Source organism: Anarrhichthys ocellatus, unplaced genomic scaffold, assembly GCF_004355925.1.
Source record: "Anarrhichthys ocellatus isolate YVR2014 unplaced genomic scaffold, GSC_Weel_1.0 scaffold5, whole genome shotgun sequence".
In the NCBI taxonomy this organism is placed as follows: Eukaryota; Metazoa; Chordata; class Actinopteri; order Perciformes; family Anarhichadidae; genus Anarrhichthys; species Anarrhichthys ocellatus.
In genome coordinates this window covers 1566403-1587255 of record NW_022280035.1, presented here as the reverse complement: position 1 = coordinate 1587255, position 20853 = coordinate 1566403, and the positions used below count along the sequence as shown (strand labels likewise).

General features: G+C 42.3%; 2 protein-coding genes and 1 pseudogene across 5 annotated transcripts in view; all 3 read left to right on the top strand.

The window, feature by feature from the left end:
• The window catches only part of LOC116382143 (solute carrier family 12 member 5-like), a 32258-nt gene extending 22661 nt beyond the window's left edge, over positions 1-9597 (top strand). The window contains exons 10-26 of one of the 2 annotated variants that reach the window (XM_031844921.1): positions 192-290; positions 393-450; positions 962-1136; positions 1481-1599; positions 1700-1798; positions 2073-2192; positions 2343-2447; positions 2562-2730; positions 3140-3335; positions 3699-3868; positions 4004-4135; positions 4433-4540; positions 4820-4936; positions 5133-5290; positions 5794-5808; positions 5918-6051; positions 7254-9597. In XM_031844921.1, coding sequence (XP_031700781.1) covers positions 192-290; positions 393-450; positions 962-1136; positions 1481-1599; positions 1700-1798; positions 2073-2192; positions 2343-2447; positions 2562-2730; positions 3140-3335; positions 3699-3868; positions 4004-4135; positions 4433-4540; positions 4820-4936; positions 5133-5290; positions 5794-5808; positions 5918-6051; positions 7254-7345 — 2066 coding nt within the window. In that variant the 3' untranslated portion in view covers positions 7346-9597. Of the gene's footprint in view, positions 1-191; positions 291-392; positions 451-961; positions 1137-1480; positions 1600-1699; positions 1799-2072; positions 2193-2342; positions 2448-2561; positions 2731-3139; positions 3336-3698; positions 3869-4003; positions 4136-4432; positions 4541-4819; positions 4937-5105; positions 5291-5793; positions 5809-5917; positions 6052-7253 lie in introns of both variants that reach the window. The other variant, XM_031844920.1, reaches the window with a different exon arrangement.
• A 1192-nt stretch (positions 9598-10789) lies between these two features.
• LOC116382586 (ammonium transporter Rh type B pseudogene) lies at positions 10790-12163 on the top strand (annotated as a pseudogene).
• Positions 12164-14146: 1983 nt separating this feature from the next.
• The window catches only part of LOC116382464 (RNA-binding protein 39-like), an 8462-nt gene continuing 1755 nt past the window's right edge, over positions 14147-20853 (top strand). The window contains exons 1-12 of one of the 3 annotated variants that reach the window (XM_031845540.1): positions 14147-14379; positions 15483-15540; positions 17103-17152; positions 17273-17464; positions 18386-18439; positions 18583-18624; positions 18735-18852; positions 18941-19093; positions 19277-19414; positions 19503-19568; positions 19648-19852; positions 20712-20798. In XM_031845540.1, the coding sequence (XP_031701400.1) occupies positions 15490-15540; positions 17103-17152; positions 17273-17464; positions 18386-18439; positions 18583-18624; positions 18735-18852; positions 18941-19093; positions 19277-19414; positions 19503-19568; positions 19648-19852; positions 20712-20798 (1156 nt within the window). In that variant the 5' untranslated portion in view covers positions 14147-14379; positions 15483-15489. The remainder of the gene's footprint in view (positions 14380-15482; positions 15541-17102; positions 17153-17272; positions 17465-18385; positions 18440-18582; positions 18625-18734; positions 18853-18940; positions 19094-19276; positions 19415-19502; positions 19569-19647; positions 19853-20711; positions 20799-20853) is intronic. The other 2 variants (XM_031845541.1, XM_031845542.1) reach the window with 2 other exon arrangements.

Below are 20853 nucleotides of genomic sequence, written 5' to 3'. Positions count from 1 at the left end.
ACATATAATCTATTCCAAATAAATTTTGCAGCTGTACCATCTTTTCATGAGCGGATCCGTCTGCGCTGCAGAACCAGATTACTGCTGATGCTGGTGATGTGACTAGAGAGAAAGGAAGAATAGATATTACCTCTCCCTGCTGGTTGTCAGAGCACAAAGCTCCTGATTGTTTCATCTTGCTCCACTCACAGGGATCATGGCGGGCTCCAACCGCTCTGGAGACCTGCGTGATGCTCAGAAGTCGATCCCCATCGGCACCATTGCAGCCATCACCACCACGTCTATTGTGTGTATCCTTCACTGAGCTCAACCTGCTGGTTTTACATAAACCTTTGGCACGTGATATGGATCAAACATCTCCAATGATACATTTCTTGACAGCTTGTCCCCAGACATGTCCACTGTTGTGCTGTTTGGAGCCTGTATAGAAGGAGTCGTCCTCAGGGACAAGTGAGTCTTATGATGTAGATTTGTGTAAATGCTGTCGTGGTAATATTGTGATCCCACTCTGACAATGAGCACCAGTTGTAAAAACATCAATAAAGTCATAGCTCAACAATGAGTTGAAACCGATTATAAATAGAAGCCATATGCCATAATAATGTTTATTTAGGAACTCTTCACATGGTTCTTGTTTTAAGATGAGTCGGCGGAAACATTAAAAGATCAGCCCGAGACATTGTTTTTACCAACAAGTGTTTACAGCCGATGAATAGCTAGCGTTAGCTGCTAGAAAATGAAAAGTTCAGGGAACAAAATCGACGGTCGCCAGGTAGAAATGAGAAGCCTGCTTTTCTTTTCTTTTTTACCTCTGTCCGAAATAAAGGACCAACTGTTCATATATCCACTTATATATATCAGTTTGAAAACATTCAAAAGACGTTAGTTTATCTGAATGAATGGTCAACAAGTCAGTGTTTGTTATTGCAGCTTCTGAGTGTTTAGTCTTCTCTCTCCACAGGTTTGGTGAAGGGGTCAATGGTAACCTGGTGATTGGGACTCTGGCATGGCCGTCTCCGTGGGTCATTGTGTTCGGCTCCTTCTTCTCTACCTGCGGAGCCGGACTCCAGAGTCTGACCGGAGCTCCACGGCTCCTGCAGGCCATCTCTCGAGACGGCATCATCCCATTTCTTAGAGTGTGTACACATGTCGCACTAAAATGTGTCTTTATTATTTTTTTTAAACGCATCAGCGAGCTGCAGAGAATGTTAATATTTTTAAAGGCAAACTCAAGGCCTACTTTTTTAATCTGGCTTTAAATTGAGCTTTATTTATTTATCTTCCAAAAGATTTATTTAAGTACACCTTTTTAGTTTAGTAGTGTGTTTGATTCAAATCTTTCTGTCGCTTTAGGCTGCAGAAAAAACACGATCATCACATTAATAGATTATTAAAATCCCATAATTTATTTGTACAGCGCGTACTGTCCAAGGAGGTGCAATGAAACTTGATTTAATTCAATCCTTTCATGTTGCTGCAGGTGTTTGGGCACGGCAAGGCCAACGGGGAGCCCACCTGGGCCCTTCTGCTCACAGCTTGCATCTGTGAGATTGGCATCATCATCGCCTCCCTGGATGCAGTCGCACCCATCCTCTCCATGTGAGCACATCACACACACACACACACACACACACACACACTATGTTCATTGTTGTGCGGGCTGTCTTTTTATTTTTATTTTCTCCTCCTCTCTCTTTAGGTTCTTCTTGATGTGCTACATGTTTGTCAATCTGGCCTGTGCCCTGCAGACTTTGCTGAGGACGCCAAACTGGAGGCCGCGCTTTAAGTTCTACCACTGGTGAGTGTGTGGGGTCAGTGTAAGAAAACCTAACATATGCTGTAATGCCTGCTTTGGATTGTAATCAAAGTAACAGCATCATGCGAAATGACGATATTCACCAGAGCTGTGTGCACCTGGATCACCATGGGGAGCTAAACCCATGCTGTCTGTACTCCAGCATTAAATACAAACCAGTTTATTTACAAGCTGTGGTCATTGTTGAGTTCCAACCAGCAGTGTGAAGCTGGCAGAAATTATTTAGAACAAACATGTGATGTCCTGTCTCCTGCAGGGCTCTGTCTTTCTTGGGTATGAGCCTGTGCCTGTCACTCATGTTCATCTGCTCTTGGTATTACGCCATCATCGCCATGGGCATCGCCACCTGCATCTACAAATACATTGAGTTCTGCGGGTAAGTAATCATAGTAGGTACGATTGAATCACAGCAACCAACTTAAGTTGTCACCCAGTTTGTATTCTTTGCAGTGCATCCACTTATTCTGCCAGTGGCTATTGTTTCAGCTCAATTGGGCTTGTTTTTGTTTAATGTGCTGTGTCACAGTGCGGAGAAGGAGTGGGGCGATGGGATACGTGGCATCTCTCTGAGCGCTGCACGCTTTGCTCTCATGAGGCTGGAGGAAGGACCGCCACACACCAAGAACTGGAGGTCAGTCCACAAAAACAGTGCTTGTATCACCGGTTGAATTTTAAAACACCATTTCTTTACCATACTGAGATGAGATGGTCTTTTACTTGGTGCTTTGCTTTTTTTTTTCGTCAGGCCTCAGATCCTGGTTCTGGTGAGCGTGGACGAGGAGCAGAACGTAGAGCAGCCTCGTCTGCTCTCTCTGGCCAATCAGCTGAAAGCAGGGAAGGGTCTGACCATCGTCGGCACCTCAGTTCAAGGAACCTTCCTGGACAACTACACGGAGGCCCAGAGGGCAGATCAGGTTCATCCTCTAATCTCTGACGCATGCACTTTGACTTGTGATAGAAACACAGTGGATTAATATCACTCGTCGCTCATCACAGTTATTCACAGATGGCCGATGCTACCCTATGATTGGCCATTGTGCACTTGAAGGCGGGACTTAGCGAAAGCTCAATTTGGCTGAACTTTTACCCAGATTTTGTGATGTCCGACAGAAAGGGTGAAACGAGTAAAACAGTCTGTGGGACAGATGGTGCACCAATGCACTAAAATGATACACTTCATATCTTCACTGTAGACTGATATTTACAGAAGTAGGAGAAGATATCTGCCAGCTGTGATTAGTTGTTCCTCGTCACATGACGTGCGGCACACGCTACAGCTGTCAGGACTGTGACAGCTGTCTTCTGCTCTCTGTGCATTTGCAGTCTTTGCGTAAGTTGATGGAGACGGAGAAGGTGAAGGGTTTCTCTCAGGTGGTCATCTCCTCCAATCTGAGAGATGGGACGTCCCACCTGATCCAGGTTGGAGGACTGGGAGGTCTGAAGCACAACACTGTGTTGGTCAGCTGGCCCCGAAACTGGAAACAGCCTGAGTACCACCAGCAGTTTAGGAACTTTATTGGTAAGTCTTAAACACTGGTAAAATAATAAATGTCTTAGATATTATTTAATGAATCTGATTATCCTGGTTATTGAGCATGTATGACTTAAAGTGGTTTGTTCACAAAACAATGCATTGCTCTTTAAAGTTACTGTGAGGAACTTTTAACTGATTATGAAACAGTCTCAATTTAATACTGATGCCTCTAAATGACCTGAGAAGATGGGCTGTTTCTAAAGCCTCAATGATGCATTATTTATATACAATTAACACCGTCACCAGAGAAATCATATTTTTCCTGTGTAGATGAATTAAACAAGGTGAGGTAACCCTTTCCCAGGCCCTTCATTGTACTTTATACCAAATCCACTGTGTCCTCCGCAGAGGTGGTCCGAGAGACGACTGTAGCCAGTCTGGCCTTGTTGGTTCCTAAGAATATCTCCAGCTACCCGTCCAACGGAGAACGCTTCACCGAAGGCCACATAGACGTGTGGTGGATTGTCCACGATGGAGGCATGTTGATGCTGCTGCCCTTCCTGCTGCGACAGCATAAGGTGGGAAACAAAGACACACAGAAACATTCTTTACATTCGAGATTGTTTGATGTGATTTACATGTTACAAAGGGCACAGTGTCGAGGTTTAAAAAAGAACATGTTGTTCATCGGCTGTGAATGTTCCTGTTTTCAGGTGTGGAGGAAGTGCAAGATGCGCATTTTCACTGTGGCTCAGATGGATGACAATAGTATCCAGATGAAGAAAGACCTCATCACCTTCCTCTATCACCTGCGCATCGAAGCTGCGGTGGAAGTGGTGGAGATGGTGAGAGACTCGTCTGACACATAATCGGAGTTCACAAACAAGAAGGAAGCCAAGAGGAGAGGATTATCATTATATCTTTATTTGATCAGGCTATCCCATTGAGATCAGAGGGATAGTTTGGGTCTTTTGATGTGAGGTTATAAGGGTGATGATGAATGATGATGATGAAAAATAGCTTTGTCTTGAGATGAACCCAGATTTGTTTCATCCATAGAACTAAACTTTCTTTCATGTTATGACTCCTGTTTCAGGACTTGACTGTATGATAAATGAACAAATGTATTCGTCTCTTTAAAGCATGACGGTGACATCTCAGCCTACACCTACGAGAAGACACTGGTAATGGAACAACGGTCACAGATCCTCAAACAGATGCATCTGACCAAGAACGAGAAGGAGAGAGAGGTAAAGCAGTAAAGTTCGTACTACACTTAACTGGAGGAACCTTGATGCCTAAAGAAGGCGTGTGTCATTTTAAAACCCCTTTTACCGAATGGTGCGCATAGAAGACCATGAACGTTCTCATTATCTCTCTGTGCGCTCCAAATATCAGCTCTCAGGCAGGGAATTGATTTATAATAAGGTGTTGTTGTCTGGACTTGTTTTTACTGATCTGAGGGAAGTGAGAATGAATTCTAGAGGGAAATTAAAACTAGTTCAATCCTTTCATTTTTATAACTATAGATCCAGAGCATTACAGATTCATCCCGTGGGTCCATTCGGCGTAAAAACCCGCCTGCCTCGCGCTCCCGGCACAGCGTGGACGAAGCAGCCAGCGTGGCAGAACAACCAGAAGATGAGGTAATGCTGCCACGGTCCATTTTAGGATCAAATAACTTGTCCCTCTTGTTCTCCGGCTGAATCTGCTGTCATTGATTGATCTCGTCACGAGTGGCCGCTGGGTTTCTTCCACACTGATGAGTGTCTCTTTTCTCTCTTTCACTGTCACGTCGCGGTGTCTGTCTCTCAGTCTGTGGCTGTCTCCAACCCAAAACAGGTGCAGCTCATCCACAGTAAGAACGCCTCCGCACCAACCAGCCCCACGAGCCCCACGTCTGGCGCCGCCACGTGGACGGACAACACGGGCGCAGAGAAAGGGAAGACCCCTTTGGCAGCAAACCCGGAGGCCGGCAAAGACCTCTTCAACATGAAGCCGTGAGTGACCTGTCAGTTCTCTGCTCAGCACCCAGCACAGGAAGCAGACATGACACATGACATGCACACGTGGGTCAGTGGAAAATATTTGTGTGTATCGACCCAGTCCCAATCTCTACACTCACTGACTTTGAGGTGCGCTCCCATAAAGTCTTTGTGTTTGAGGGCTCTCTGGCAGACCTTTTGAGCCCTTTATTAACCCTTTGCGTAAGTCAGCATTAGCATGGAGACATTCACATTCAGCCTGGAAAATTACATTTACTCCTTGAGGGTTCAGGGTTTAAGGCCTTAGGGGCGACATTGGGATTGTGCCTAAGACGCAAGGAAAAGACGCAAGTGAGCGAAACATGGATGCAATTAAGAGACTTGGGATGTACGCATTGGGTTCCTACACAACAAACGAACATTTGAACATTAACCGTTAAATAACACGGATCTTGTAAATGCACATGTCCTGTTGGTAATTAACTGTAATTATTTCCCCCCCTAACATGCTGCTACAGGGAGTGGGAGAACTTGTAAGTATTCTTCTTTTATTTTGGAGGAGGACGCACTGTGTGGACTGAGCAGCTGAGAGCCTGATTTGTGAACCAAAGAACTGATGTGGCCTTCTGTTTGTCGCATCAGGAGCCAGGTTGACGTGAGGCGGATGCACACAGCGATGCGGCTCAATGAGATCATCATAAAGAAGTCCAAGGAGGCAAAACTGGTCCTGCTCAACATGCCTGGACCCCCCAAGAACCGCATGGGCAACGAAAACTGTATCCTACATCATAAATACAATACAGTGCATTCAGATAGATCTGAATGTACTTCGCTCTGTTCAGTTCAGATCCTGCAGGTCCCACGATGGCCAAAGTCTTCTATCCCGATATCGGTCATCTCATGTCTCAATAACAATACATATCACATTATAGCATGTTTTCTGTTCATTACAGTCGATATGAAATAACCACATGGTAAAGCCTATATATTCTATATTCCTGTGTTAAATACTTGACAAATGAGAAGTGTTTTATCATTTAATTAAGAACATTTGTGCAAAGCGAACATAAACAGCTTAGAGAAGTTATAGAGACATAAATAAGTATTTCCATAAATCCCATTGAACGAGTGGAAATGTAACGTGTGATGAAAATACAAAACCGTAATCTTCAAATTAAAGTCCCTCAAAATATTTCACATCAGATATCTGCTCGTTATTATCGACGTTATTGTGTATCATGAGTATATCACTCAAATATGAAATAAATTATCGTATCGAATTATCGCCCAGCCCTAGAGCAAGGCAGCATAGAAGCCTAAACACAATAAAAACACTATCAGAGAACTGAAGACATTAGACGTGCTGATACTACATATGCAATACAGAATAGTATTGAAGGCTCAGGTGATAAAAGCAAAGAAAAACTGCAACAATAAGAATATAAATTATGCAGTTTATCGTTTATTAGACGTAAGAGCTGTTTGAGCTTTTGTGAGATTTTACTGATAAAAATGTCAAAGACTAATGGCCCCTGTAACTAATACTGTATGTGAGGGCAGTGTACGAAATACAACTGGCTATCTGGGGGTCCCATGTCCCCTGATATCCCGATATTAGAAGTCAAGGTGGAGCTAGTATGAAATACTTACAGTATATACAGACACGTTATTGTAATGAAGAAACATACCGCTACAAATATCTGTTTTCATTTTTTAGACTAGAATCTTTGCTGTTTTTGTGAAATATTGGATCGTTTTTACGTGTTTGGATGTTGAACAGTTATTTAAATAAAAACATTTAAGAAGTTTAGAGGAGAAATCGCTCTCTCGTAGATGAAACGTGTGACACGGAACCTCGAATAGACACAGCTGGGACCTGATGGTTAAATTGTTTTTTATGTAAAATATATATATATACATACTTAAGGTAAAAGCAAAGGTAAGAAAACTACACTCCTTCACTGTGCTTGTCTCTCAGACATGGAGTTCCTTGAGGTGCTCACTGAAGGTCTCAATCGGGTCCTCCTGGTGCGTGGAGGTGGACGTGAGGTCATCACCATCTACTCCTGAAGGGGCTTTGAGGTGTTTCAGGGGCCCACACACACACACACACACACACACACACACACACACAGACTCTGCCCTCCATATTGTCCCCCCCACAACCTCACATATTCACCGTTACACCACATGAAGAATTGTGCAGCGGTCGACTCTCTGATCTCTGCCTGTCAGCTGATAACAGCAGATATATGTTTTTGCTTAGTTCTGACATTTTATTGCAAAACGAAACCCAAAGCGTCTCTTATTCTAAGAAAGAAAATGGAAAGTTCTCACTTATTTCTTTCCCTTTTCTGATTTGTTAAATCAACATTCTGTCCTTTTGCTTTTCTTCCTGTTCATTTGTCAAAGAGGATTTTTTTTTCTTCTTCTTTTAACTGTTATTTATTTATATTATTTATGTATTCAATTATCTAATCATGTCTGTCTTTGTCCTGGTCTAATTTTGCCTTTCATTGTATGGTTGGAAGCATACAGGTATTAATATTACAGACTTACAGGTAATGATATTTATTAACAGTGGAAATGGGTTCATTCACATTCATTAATTGGAGTATTGAAAAAGCAGAAGTACGAGCTGTAAATAGATTCACGACTAGTTTTATTATTCGTTATGTTTGTAAATAAAAGTCGGCATCAGATAGATTCATGTCAATGACATGTCATAAATTATATCGTAAACTATTTATTTTTCATATGGTGTGGTTCAGAAAAAACGTTTAGATCCATAAATATTCTGTATTTGATGCATGCTGAGTGCACCAGGATTAAAGGAGGACTTTGCTCGTTGGGTTTCTTGCAGAGAGTGATATAAGAAGATTGGTACCGCTCTCAGCCTCAGCCAGGAGACGCTTAGCTTAGCTTAGCATAAATACTGGAAACAGCTAGCATTGCTCTGTCCAAAGGTAACAAAATAAAGCTCACTAATTAATATGTTGTATCTCATTTGTTTAATTCTTACAAAAAACAGTGCTTTATTATCAAATATTTATTATAATGAGCCGATCATTAACTCATTAACACATTAAGCTGTTATTCTGTTAAGTTAACTGCTAACATGAGAGTCGTATCAACCTTCTCGTCTGACTCTCTGCAAGACAGCGAGTCAGCACATCTCCCAACATGTCCAACTACATCAAATGTAAATTTGCTGCTATACTAATGCACCCTGTTTAAAAATGTGAACGCTGTGATGTTGTGAACGCAAACATTTGCAGATAGTGAATAATGTATAAAAATGAAAGTATTTTGGAAGAATCTCAGAATGTTTGTATGAAACAGTTTTAAGATGATTTATTCATGGAGTCAGATTATCCTGCAGAGTGCTACCGCTCAGATGTTTAGTCTGTGGATGTTTAGTTTCTATTAGTGTGTGCTTTAGTCATTTTTGAGCATTTATTAACTCATGCACATGTGCTGTTTCGTCATAGATATTCACACCGAGTCTGCAAACATTTCAAAGGATATGACCAGTAAGAGTCGGCCACATGTACATTACATGTGCTTAGTTTATATAATATCTATATAGGCAACAAAGTGTTTGGTCATAATAGTTTATTATGGAAGTTTTTGTACAGTAAGTACACAGTCCTTTGATTTTATTCCCCTCTCCCCCGTTGCCCTATTAGTTCTGTGAAGTATTTCACTTAGAAAATTCTGCATCACTTGCAAAAAGCATTCAGTATCTTTTCCAGGAAATCATAAGACGTGTGAGTCAAATTTGTATTGTTTTCAACCCCGTAGCTCACCTCATCATATTGATACGTCCTCTTTGTGGTGAATATCTATGCAGCCCTCCGTGTTCCCCTTATACAGTAACTCTGAAAGGTGTGGGTGCAGAACATGAGCAGCAACGAACCTGTGTTTATGTTTGATTCATGAGAAGATGATGTGGCTCTACAGGTTGATGTATCGGTCACTGGTCTGCAGAAGTCATAATCTATAATGTGTGTGTGTGTGTTTGTGTGTGTGACACCTGATGCTTCTTTGTGTGTGGACGGTGTGTGTAACTCAACAGGAGGACAGAGTGAAGATGGGACATTTGTAAATAGGTGTGTGATTTTTAGGCTTAGAGATAACACGTGCAATGTGTGTCAACACGGGTTTTATAGATATAAAATAGTTTGTATTGTCTTTTAAAATGATGAACAAACTTTGTTTCATGTTCTGCCATGTCTTATGCAATGATGTACAAGTAATGGTTGAAAGAAACCATTTTATATGTCGGCAAAATGCAATAAACTAAAATCATTTTAATACAACAGTGACGGTTTGAGTGTTATGATGTTCTTACAGCGTCTGCTTATAGATTCATTGTTTTGCAATTGGATTTATGGTTTGAACTTTTGCAAATGTCGACTGTGTTTGCCTCTTTATCAGCATCTCTGATCTCAGATCACACTAGACACATATAGAACATCAAATATTAATTTAGCAACAAAGAAATTGTCTAACCGTGTTGTAAGACACAAACTGTTATATCAGTCTTCTGTTCTCACCTTAAAGGTTCAATAAATGTGACTCACAGCATTAAAGTGTAACTTCACCCGCTGCATCATTTTGAAAAAAAAGGTGTGCAAGGAGCTGAGGAGGGGGGAGTTGCTCAATGGGTGTTAACATTCTATTTTTGGATGTATTTCACGACGTAGACTCGTCCCAAAAGGTCGACTCTATCTCAAAATTGTCAATATTAACACCAGCATCGATGCATTTCATCACAGTACAGTTATATAATTTTATTTACTGCCTCAAAAAACATGCTTAAGTGTGCAGTTTCTCTTTATTATGGCAGCAAACAGCTGTTATCTACGCAAAGAGTATATAAAGTGGAGTAATGTCTACATGAGCAGAGAGTGAAGTCGATCTCCTTTTGTGTGTTGTAATCCGAGTTTTCTCCTTGTTCTGATGACATAGCTTTAGATGCATGCTTTTAGTGCATATTAGTGCACGTGAGCAAACCCCACTGGTGAGCTCACGCTCTGCACCGGCTCAGCCGTCGCCATGTTGAGAGCCGCCAAGAGGCAACAGAAACGCTCCCCATCTCGCAGACAGCTCCTTCGCTGATTGTGACATGCAAGTTGAAGCGTTTGTCATTGTGCATTTCATCATCATGTCCCGACTGATCGAAAGAGACGCTCACAGGTCAGCAAACGCTCTGTCCCAATGTTTTCCAAATGGAAATCAGCCAGCAGGATCAACACATGCCGACTTTTTATTATGCATATAAGTTTTTATAATGCATATTTTTATTGTGTGAATTATATTATATATTTCAGAAGTGTTACAAGTCTTATTACAGCAGCCCAAAGTCCACGCTGCAGCGTTATATAGCTTCTGTGTTTGAGAGAGCGAGACGGCAGGAACGAGGTCGATGTCTTTGACCCGTCTTATCTGAGCAGAGAAACCGCAGACTGCAGAAGAACTGATCGGCGTTCGTCCCAAAGAGCAGTCGGGATGAAGACGAAGTCGACCAGCCTTCGAGTGAGGTTACCTGTGTTTGTGTTTGTCACACAGGTGGTTGTCCTTGCATTGCATTGACTAACCCCATGGACAACGCGGTGTACAGGGACTACCCTGTTTTCACGGACATACAGGTCATGATATTCCTCGGCTTCGGGTGCCTGCTGGCGTTTTTTCCGACTCTACGGCTTTGGGGGGGGATGGTCTTTAACTTCCTCACGGCCACCTTCGCCATCCAGTGGGCCATCCTGGTGCAGGGCTACTTCCAGTTCAGCCACGAGGGTAAGATCCACCTCGGGGTGATCAACCTCATGAATGCAGAGTTCGCGTGCGCCGTGGTGCTGATATCCTTCGGCGCCGTGCTGGGGAGGACGAGTCCCCTGCAGCTGCTGGTCATGGCTCTGCTGAAGGTGCCGGTGTTTGCGTGCACCGAGTGGGCCGTGCTCAAGTATCTGAAGATCAACGACGCGGGAGGCTCCATTCTTATCCACCTGTTTGCCTGCTACTTTGGCTTTGGGTGTCTCGTTTGCGCTGTACAGGCCTTGCCTGAACGAAGGCCACGCGAAGGAGACCACCAGCTACCAGTCCGACATCCTGTCGGTGATGGGGACCTTGTTCCTCTGGGTGTTCTGGCCCTCCTTCAACTCAGCGTTGACCCTGAAAGGAGACGACCAGCACAGAGCCGACCTCCACACCTTCCTCGGCCTCAGCGCCTCCACGCTCACGGCCTTCGCTCTCTCGGCCATGCTGAACAAAGAAGGTAAGATCACCATGGCCAACGTTCAGAACGTGACCCTGGCTGGAGGCGTGACGGTCGGGGCGTCCGTGGATATGATGATCTCGCCCGCGGCTGCGTACGCTCTGGGCGCTCTGGGCTGCACCGCGTGCATGCTGGGCTACAGGTACTTGACCCCCTTCCTGGCCCGGCGCTTCCGGATCCAGGATCAGTGTGGAATACATCATTTGCACGACCTGACGGGACTTATATCCTGCGCTGCGGGGATATGTGCCATACTGATGGCTAGTGAGGAGATGTATGGCCCCAGTTTGTATGAGATCTTCACCCACAGGTCACCAATTGAGGGGGACCCGAAGCTGCGACAGCTCCAGATGTTGATCCCCGGTTTGAAGCCGGGGTTGGGGAGGACTGCCCGGGAGCAGGCTCTCTTCCAGGTCGCCGCTGTGTTCTCCACCATCGGAGTGTCGGCGCTGGGAGGCGTCCTCACGGGCTTCGTCTTGAAGCTGCTGTACCTCGCACCACCGCCCGATAACTTCTGCTTTGACGATGAGCTGTTTTTTGAGGTTCCTCCGGATTATGACTCACCACTTAAACTCCATAATAACACAATGGAGGGTTCTGCTGCCTGATATGCAGCAGCCAAGTGTGGTCAATGCATTTGACTGAGGAAGATGTGAATAAGCCTGTATTTGCCTTTATAAGTAATTTAATGTGCTACAATAACTAATTACATGTTTACATCCATGCCATGGTAAATATGAGTGCAGTGACACTGCACAGCACTCTTTGTCTGATGCAACCAGCAATGTTGTTATTTATTGTCCGACATGTAAACATAAAATGAAATTGAGTGATAGTTCTCTTGGTTAATTCGCCACAAGTTTTTAATGTGAAATAAACACTTTTTAAACCGTGTGCATTTTATCAAAATAGTAATTGTGTAAATAATTAAAGCTGTGAAGTCAACTAAAGTTTAAAAAATGTCGACATCCTTGAGATGCATCGTCTGGTTTTCATGGGACGTGAAAAAAACTTAAAAAAATAAATAACAACATTTTTTAAATGCACAGGAGCAAACAGGCTTAAATATCTATAACAAGCATCATCTACATGAAACTAATGAGGAATATCATTAACTGACAACTGCCAGACCAAATTATGTGAATAGTACTGAGAAATGAAACATATATACTGTTAAAGTCGTATAAACTTAATATTGATGTGGAAGCACATAAAAAAAGAACAAATGTTTTAAATTACATTTAAAGGTGTGTTTCAGAGGTCTGTAGCATTGATGATGTTAGCATCATTTAGAGCAGATAATAAAAGAGAGATGAGAGACCACTGACGTTTATTTTTCCTCATCACTAGATGGCGACCATGAGCCGTGAAACTAAACTGACGAGACTTGGTTCTCGCGAGGAAAGGCGAGATTTCAAAGCCTCAGGGTGTTCGTGCCCAGAGTATGGTCTGACAGGAGAGATGTTGTTGTTTGAGGCTAGCCCCTTTTGGAAGAGCGCTGGGCTTTAAAACTAACTTTACGTCGTGGACAAACAGTGGAATTACAATGTAATGTACTAACTGACGAATCTAGAGGTATTGTCCTTCCTCCGTTCATGTTAATGAATGGAGGACGCTCGACAAGAGCTGGGAGGCGGGGTTAAAGAAAACGCTAGTGCGCATGCTCCAACTGGGCCCGTAATGCGGAAGATCCGGGTACTTTCATCTGAATTCCACACTCGGAAGTCGAACTTCTTTATACATCCTTGGTTTAACGAGATGTTTTGGCATAAAACGTATTAAAGGGAGTCGCAAACAGCAAAGGTTCCAAATCCTCATGTTTAGGAGTTTGCATAGAAACTCATGAACGGAAACCAAAATTTGGCAATTTCTCCCTTTTTTAATTAGTTATTTTAGATTTACACATAATATAATATTTCAAGTGAGCACTGTATTAGATTTTTAAATGTATTTGACTAATTTGAATTAAATTAAATAGCAGCAGATACAGAAATACTTTTTTTGTAATATATGGGCACACCAATAAACTACTCTACTGTAAAACATTAATCTGTTAAGTAGTGTTGTGTAGTTAATTTTGATGGGAAATTAATTTTCTATGGCACATGGGGTTTGCTAATTATTTATCTATTTATTTGTACTGTTCTCTAAGCACCTGAATTTCCCCACACTGTGGCTCATTTTATAAAAGGTAAAGTGACAATATTGATAATGACATTAGATATTTAGGATACTTCACTCCTATCTCGGGATAATCATTTTTATTTGATTTTAAGTAAAATACATAGGATTTGGCGGTTATTCTGACATATTCTGCTGGTCTACGTTTCTGATCTGCTGCTATCATTGGACCTCCAACAAACCTGGTTACAGATATTTGTAATCTATAAGAAATGTTTGTGGACGAGTTTGTAAAGTAAAGTTATTTAATATACTGTACTGTGAAACCTTGTTTGCTTGTAGAGTTGTGAGAGAAAGTCAGAAAACCTCAGTTTGTGGTTTCAGAATGAGAGTGGTATAATGCCGTTTATCTCCAGCAGGTGGTGGTAAAGCAAAAACAAAACACCACCACTACCGCAAAATCTGATAGTAGAAGAAGACGAAGAAGAAGAAGAAGGAAGGAGAACGTTTTCAACCCAGGGCCACACGACCTGCCAACGGATAGTTGCTAACATTTAAAAAAAGGTTACATAACTTCGAATTTTCTGATTGCATCTTAGCTCTAAGTGATCTGCCGAGAGGGAGGCGTCGAGAAGAGTCTCCTCAGGACCACATTTCCCGTGATATTTTGACTTTGGCACATCATTTCATCAATTTCAAAACGGTAACGTCAATGTTTGCTAACGAAGCTAGCTCGCTAGCCGCGGAAACGCTGTTAGCCATATTGGCTGTTAAATTTAGCGCTTGTTTTTACATTACTTGGACTACTGTAAACATCTTGGACCAACGGTATTTTAAATTGGATTATTAGTGACGTCATATATATATATATATATATATATGTTTACTGGTATTCATATAAGCAGTCTAGTGTATTAATAAGGGTCATTATTGATGTAAGCTAACGTTTAGACGACAGCGATGTAGCTTGTTAGCTTTAGCTTTGTGTTGGAGTGCAACGCGTGTTTATCTCTAAGATCTCTAATGCTACACATATATTTGAGCTTTATGTGAGGTTATGGGTGGTGGTGTTGTTCAGATTAATTGCTACTAAAGTGATCTCTAATGCTACACATATATTTGAGCTTTATGTGAGGTTATGGGTGGTGTTTTTAGTCAGATTAATTGCTACTAAATTGGTTTTTATCGTAGATTATATTTACAACATTTGGGGGAAATCGTTAAGGAAGTTCGGTCAAACTCGGTCTCGCATTGCTGCCATCTAACGTTAACGAACGATAACTTCTGTTGCACATACAAGGAATGTGACATGGTGGATGGTGCATAACATTAAACAATCATCACAATGCAAAATACAAGACATGAGCTAAAAATAGAAACGTGGAAATTTACAATAAAATATAGTAAACAGATGAGTATATTAAAACAATCTAGCTGACATCCACCAGGTCTACATTTAATCTACCAAAACAATATTAGTTTGTACTTGTAGCTCATCTGACTAATCTTACAAAGGAGAATCTGGCTCGATTACAAGGTGAATTTAAAGGCATGTAATAACTATTACACGGTGAATATAAAGACATGTAATAACTACATTTCTGTTGGTGCAACATTATTGTTTAACTGTGTAAAGCTGGTACAACAAAGATCAAAGACAGAGCATATCGGTGTGATGGCAGCTGTATGGGAAGGGAACACAACTTAAGCACAACTGCGTCAAGACGCTTTTTTCAGTGTCTTACAGAAGCTGCCGAAATAGTTTCTTATGTGTAAAAGTAAAGGAGTTGTTTGTGTCTTTCACAGGATCATCATGGCTGATGATTTTGACGTTGAGGCCATGCTGGAGGCTCCATTCAGAAAGGTGGGTTGCAGATTACAGAGATATGAGGCCTGTTTGTTTCACTGTTATGATTTTACTCTTGAGTCCTTTTTTTCTGATATTTGCTACTGTGACAAAGTTTACTTGACTGTTGTGTGGTGTATAATTGAGTATTTCAAACGCAATACAGAATTATAAATAAATCCACATCTATCTCTCTTTATAGACTTCCCTAATGATATCTCACCTCTACTCCCATGAATTCATCTTTGATTCCACTGTGAACTGTGAAAAAAAGGAAGGTAGTTATTGTGCATATACTGATGTACTGTGGTTCACCTTAGGACTAAAAGAGACTCAACCTAGAACATCAATCCCTATTCGGTTGCAACAAGGTGAATGCCAATGGTTGATAAGCCCACCTTTACCTGTCCAGCAAAGGAGGCAGTATTCAGATTTACAACCTGCATGCCGTCACGGTTTCTGAATGTGCCGTCCAATATGAGCCGTTTTCTGGAACGTCGTACACTGTGTTGCTTTGAGAAAAACCATGTATCACTCTGTCATCTTTAAGTTGTGTTAAGAAAAAAAAAAAAAAAACATTTCACAAATTAATACGGGATACTCAATTGTGTTTGTGTCAATCTGTTACTGTTTTAAATCCAATAGTTTGACATCAGTATGCTTGAAAATGCAGATATTGCAGTTGTGGAGCGTCTTTGTGCGAATACATGAGCCACGTCATGGTTTTATGGCAAAATACAGGTGAACTATTAATTTCTCTTGCAAGTAAATATGAATACTGCCTCTTTGCCATAGTCAACTGTAATGTGAATCAGCATCTTGATTTTGCATGCTACACGATACCACAGATATTGATTTATTATTATTATGACTGTAACAAATAGATTCTATCTAGCATCATTGTATTATAAAGTGAGTTTCTTTTCAGTAGTTAATAATTCCTTCTGAAGTCAAAAGGCCAGAAGTATTATATCATGCAACCTAAAGATAATGGCAGTGTAACACGTGGCTGATTTGATGGATTTATTTCTTATTTTTTTTTTTAATTCATTTATTTCCTTGGGCGTCAATATTACTAAGAAGTGTGAATCCCTGTTTGCTTCAGGGCAAGATGTGTGACAGAGGTGGCATCGAGCTCTTACAGTCCAAGAACGAAAATGGGTGAAGATCACTGGACTGACACCAACCACACAGGATCGCTTTTAGTGGCCGTGGGCCATGCGTGGTCACATGATTAGGCACACATAGTGGCATTGGTATGACCTATGAGACGGGGAATGGTGGAGATGATCTGACTTCTGACCAAGCTTCCTGAACTCAGCTAACATGTTGGACACTCTCCCTTAACTGTGCTTTGTTGCATTCAGTACTGAGCAGCCTTGTTAAAAGCAGGAGTGGGATGGGAAGCAATTGGGGTGGTGGAAGGACACTGTCCAGACATGACAGTAGGAAGTTTTGAAGTATAATTATTAATTGAATACATTCTGCATTTTCTCTTGTCCCACCCCATCCCCTTTACCTTGACGACTTGAAATGTTTCATCTACGTCCTCATGATGTTCTTCTATCAACCTTGCTTAGGATGAGATCAAGTCCTCTCATGCAAATGGACACGGCGAACAAAACAAGAAGTAAGTTTTCATATATTTTCTGGCAATATTAGCTGTTTGATTCTGAGCTACAAGTAAAAAAGAAAAAAAAAAGCAATGTGTTTGCCCTTTGCACGACGATGGTGTTGTAACATGTTTCAGAAAAAGGAGGAGCCGTAGCAAGAGCCGAAGCCCAGGTTCTAGGAAGAGAAGAAGCCGGAGCAAAGACAAAAAGAAGAGCAAGAAGAGGAGCAAGAGCAGAGAGAGAAAGAGGAGCCGCAGCAGGGAGCGCCATCGCAGCGGCTCCCGGAGCAAAGAGCGATCCGGCCGCTACAGAGCACGCAAGAGCCCCGTGTATGTCTCCTTTATATGACCGACACACTGTCCACTCTGTTAGGTACACCTGCACAGTCTCATGCAATCCAATGCAACCGTTATTGTTTACGAAGCAAAAGAGGTGCAAAACACCCACCGGCTATCGTCTGACGATGATTTAGCTTTTTATCAGTTTAAAATGAGCCTAACTGGCTACTTGTGAAACAATCCGGTCATACACGTCGTCTACCGATAGCTGGTGGGTTCTGTGATTAAACCACCACTAACTAAACCCCTGCTGCCCAGTTTATAACTTCATTTGCACTTGTTTGACAGTGTCGGCTAAAACTGAACATTATAAACACCATAAAAGAAGACTTGATGGCAAACCAGTTGTATTGGATTACATAAGCGTGTACAGGCGTGCCTGATAAAGAGGAAACTGAGTGTGAGTAGTTATCAATAGCTAGTGTGTCTGGTTTGTTTGTTGTATATTCGAATGTTCTGCTTTGACAGAAAAAAGTTCAGATTTAAATATTTCTGTTTTGTAAAAAGGTATTTAAAAAGGCAAGTATGCAAAGTTACGTACTATCGGTTGTTCAGAGGCCTTTTGTCTCGTCGAACTGAGAGAAGTACAACATTAACGCTTTATTAAAGTGAGCCAACAAGCTGAACACCAGCATCCAGACTCTGAAGCTACTGAATGGAATTCAGCCCTCGTTGTATTCTTTACACTTCTTCTTCTGTAACGTGTGAAAATGTCTTCTGTGAAACGTGCCTCTCTGCGTTTTAGAAGCTGGAATTTGTGTGATTGCTAGTTTCTCCTTTAGGACGACAGCAGTAGACGTCAGTGGTAACAGTAAGAATGTTGAACTACAAAGATTGTTTTCCGTGTGCAGAGAAACTCGTCTTTTCCGGCGTTATTTGAAACTGAAACAGTAATTCTTCTTCATGTTTTAGCCGGAAACGTTCAAAAAGTAGGAGTCCCTTCAAAAAGGAGAAGAGTCCCATCAGGTGAGCTGAAGCTGCACATTCCCGTCTGTAGGTCTGGGTGCTTCATTTCCTGATTTTGTTACAGCACCCTGAAATCAAGTGATTGTTTCTCAAACTCACTTTGAGGTTTTTAACGGATCTTTAAAAATGTGTTTCTATTCAAGAAACTTTGAAGATGCTATCGGGCCGTTTAACAAAATCAGGGAGTATGTCTGATTTACCTTTTTAATTTTCCATAAGTATTCATTATTTTACCATTTATTTAATGATGCAGAGGTATTGGTTTGTTAACGTTTGGTGTTTTCTCTTGTTGAAGGCAACCCATTGACAACCTCACACCAGAGGAGAGGGATGCTCGCACAGTTTTCTGCATGCAGCTCGCTGCACGAATCCGAGCTCGAGACCTGGAGGACTTCTTCTCCGCCGTGGGAAAAGTCAGTTGGTTTTGTCGTTGTTGATGCGTGTAATCCGGCGTGTCTGTGTGTGGAAGTGATCTCTTAAATGGTCGACCTCTCTCTGCAGGTGAGGGATGTGAGAATGATCTCGGACAGAAACTCCAGGAGATCAAAGGGCATCGCGTACATCGAGTTCGTGGAGTCTTCTTCTGTTCCGCTGGCTATCGGATTGACCGGCCAGCGGCTTCTAGGAGTTCCCATCATCGTCCAGGCCTCTCAGGTCGGTGTCTTAATATTATTCTATTATTATTTCTACCTGATGTGACGGAGCATTTTAATACCAACGCCTCCCTATTAAACCCATTTTTCAAATGGAAACGTGTTCGACCCAGATAACATTGCGATTTAGACAAACTCTGAATTTCTGCATTAACGTAATTACTTTACTTACGTGTGATTACAGGCAGAGAAAAACCGAGCTGCAGCCGCTGCCAACAACCTGCAAAAGGGCAGCTCCGGTCCGATGAGGCTGTACGTGGGCTCGCTGCACTTCAACATTACCGAAGAAATGCTTCGAGGGATCTTTGAGCCGTTTGGAAAGGTCAGGAACAAGTTTCACTTCTGAATAAATTATGATTTTTGACTTGTAGGTGCATTGGTGACGATCCTCCTGTGTTGTGTTTGCACAGATTGAGGGAATCCAGCTGATGATGGACAGCGAGACCGGTCGATCCAAAGGATACGGCTTCATATCGGTAACCAAAAGCGTCTTGATCATCGTCGGTGCTTGACTGTTCGCAGCCTGTTGGACTCTGACCTCTTTGCCTCTTACAGTTTGCAGATGCAGAATGCGCTAAGAAGGCCTTGGAGCAGCTCAATGGCTTCGAGCTGGCCGGCCGCCCGATGAAGGTGGGTCACGTCACAGAGCGCTCGGACTCATCGACGGCCAGCTCGTTCCTGGACAACGACGAGCTGGAGAGGACCGGCATCGACCTCGGCACCACGGGGCGGCTGCAGCTCATGGCTCGACTAGCAGAAGGTTTGTTAATCACCTGCAGCGTCTTTGCATCAACCGCACAAACAGTCCCCTTATAGCACACGAGAGGAAGTCATTCGTTTGCCAAATTTATATTAAAAACTGTACCAACTGTGTAGATAAATATGCCTTACGGTACCGTCCTCAGTTTAGAACAATATAGTCGTATAAGAAGATTGATACACTGGCTATTGCCTCAGTCTATACTTTCTGTTTTAATGCCTTTACGTTTTTAACTTCATTCAAGATGTCGACATTTCGAGACATTTTGTCTCTGAATTCACTGCAGAACATCGCCGCTCCATTGTGTCTTTACAATAAAGCTTTACTGTCCACCAGGGTGGCAGTTTGTCTTTGACTCACCAAACATAAAAAGCCAGTTGGTAAAAGATAAATACAAATTCATCGACATGGTCATGTTGGACATTAAAGCGGTTCATGTCAGTGTCTGTGGCTTAGATCTACTGTCTCTCTCTCGGGAGGATCTGCTGCTTCTCTTAGTCGTGTATCATCACAGTAAACTTTAAACATTTGGTCGGACAAACGAGACGTGTTGCGGCTTTTATTCGGCCTCTGAGGATTCACGAGTGGCATTGTCTCACTATTCTGACGTGTCATGTTGCACGGCTGTAGGTGTCACAATGTTGCTTATCGGACGCCCCGCCCTGATTTTCTCTGCATGATAAACATGTGAGTAGTTATTGGATGTGAACATTTTCTCCATTTGTGACTGCTGGGTCTCAAAGGATGTTGATCTTCTCATCCGTTTCCTAAATGTCACAATCTGTCCGTGTCATGAAGCGATCATTAGATTTAGTTTCTTAAATTAAACACGTTTTCATTTCTCTCTCTCGTCTCTCAGGAACTGGTCTGAAGATCCCTCCTGCTGCTCAGCAGGCTCTACAGATGACCGGCTCCATTCCCTTCGGAAACCTCTCTCTTCCACAATGTGAGCCTCTAGATGACGTGTGTGTGTGTGTGTGTGTGTGTGTGTGTGTGTGTGT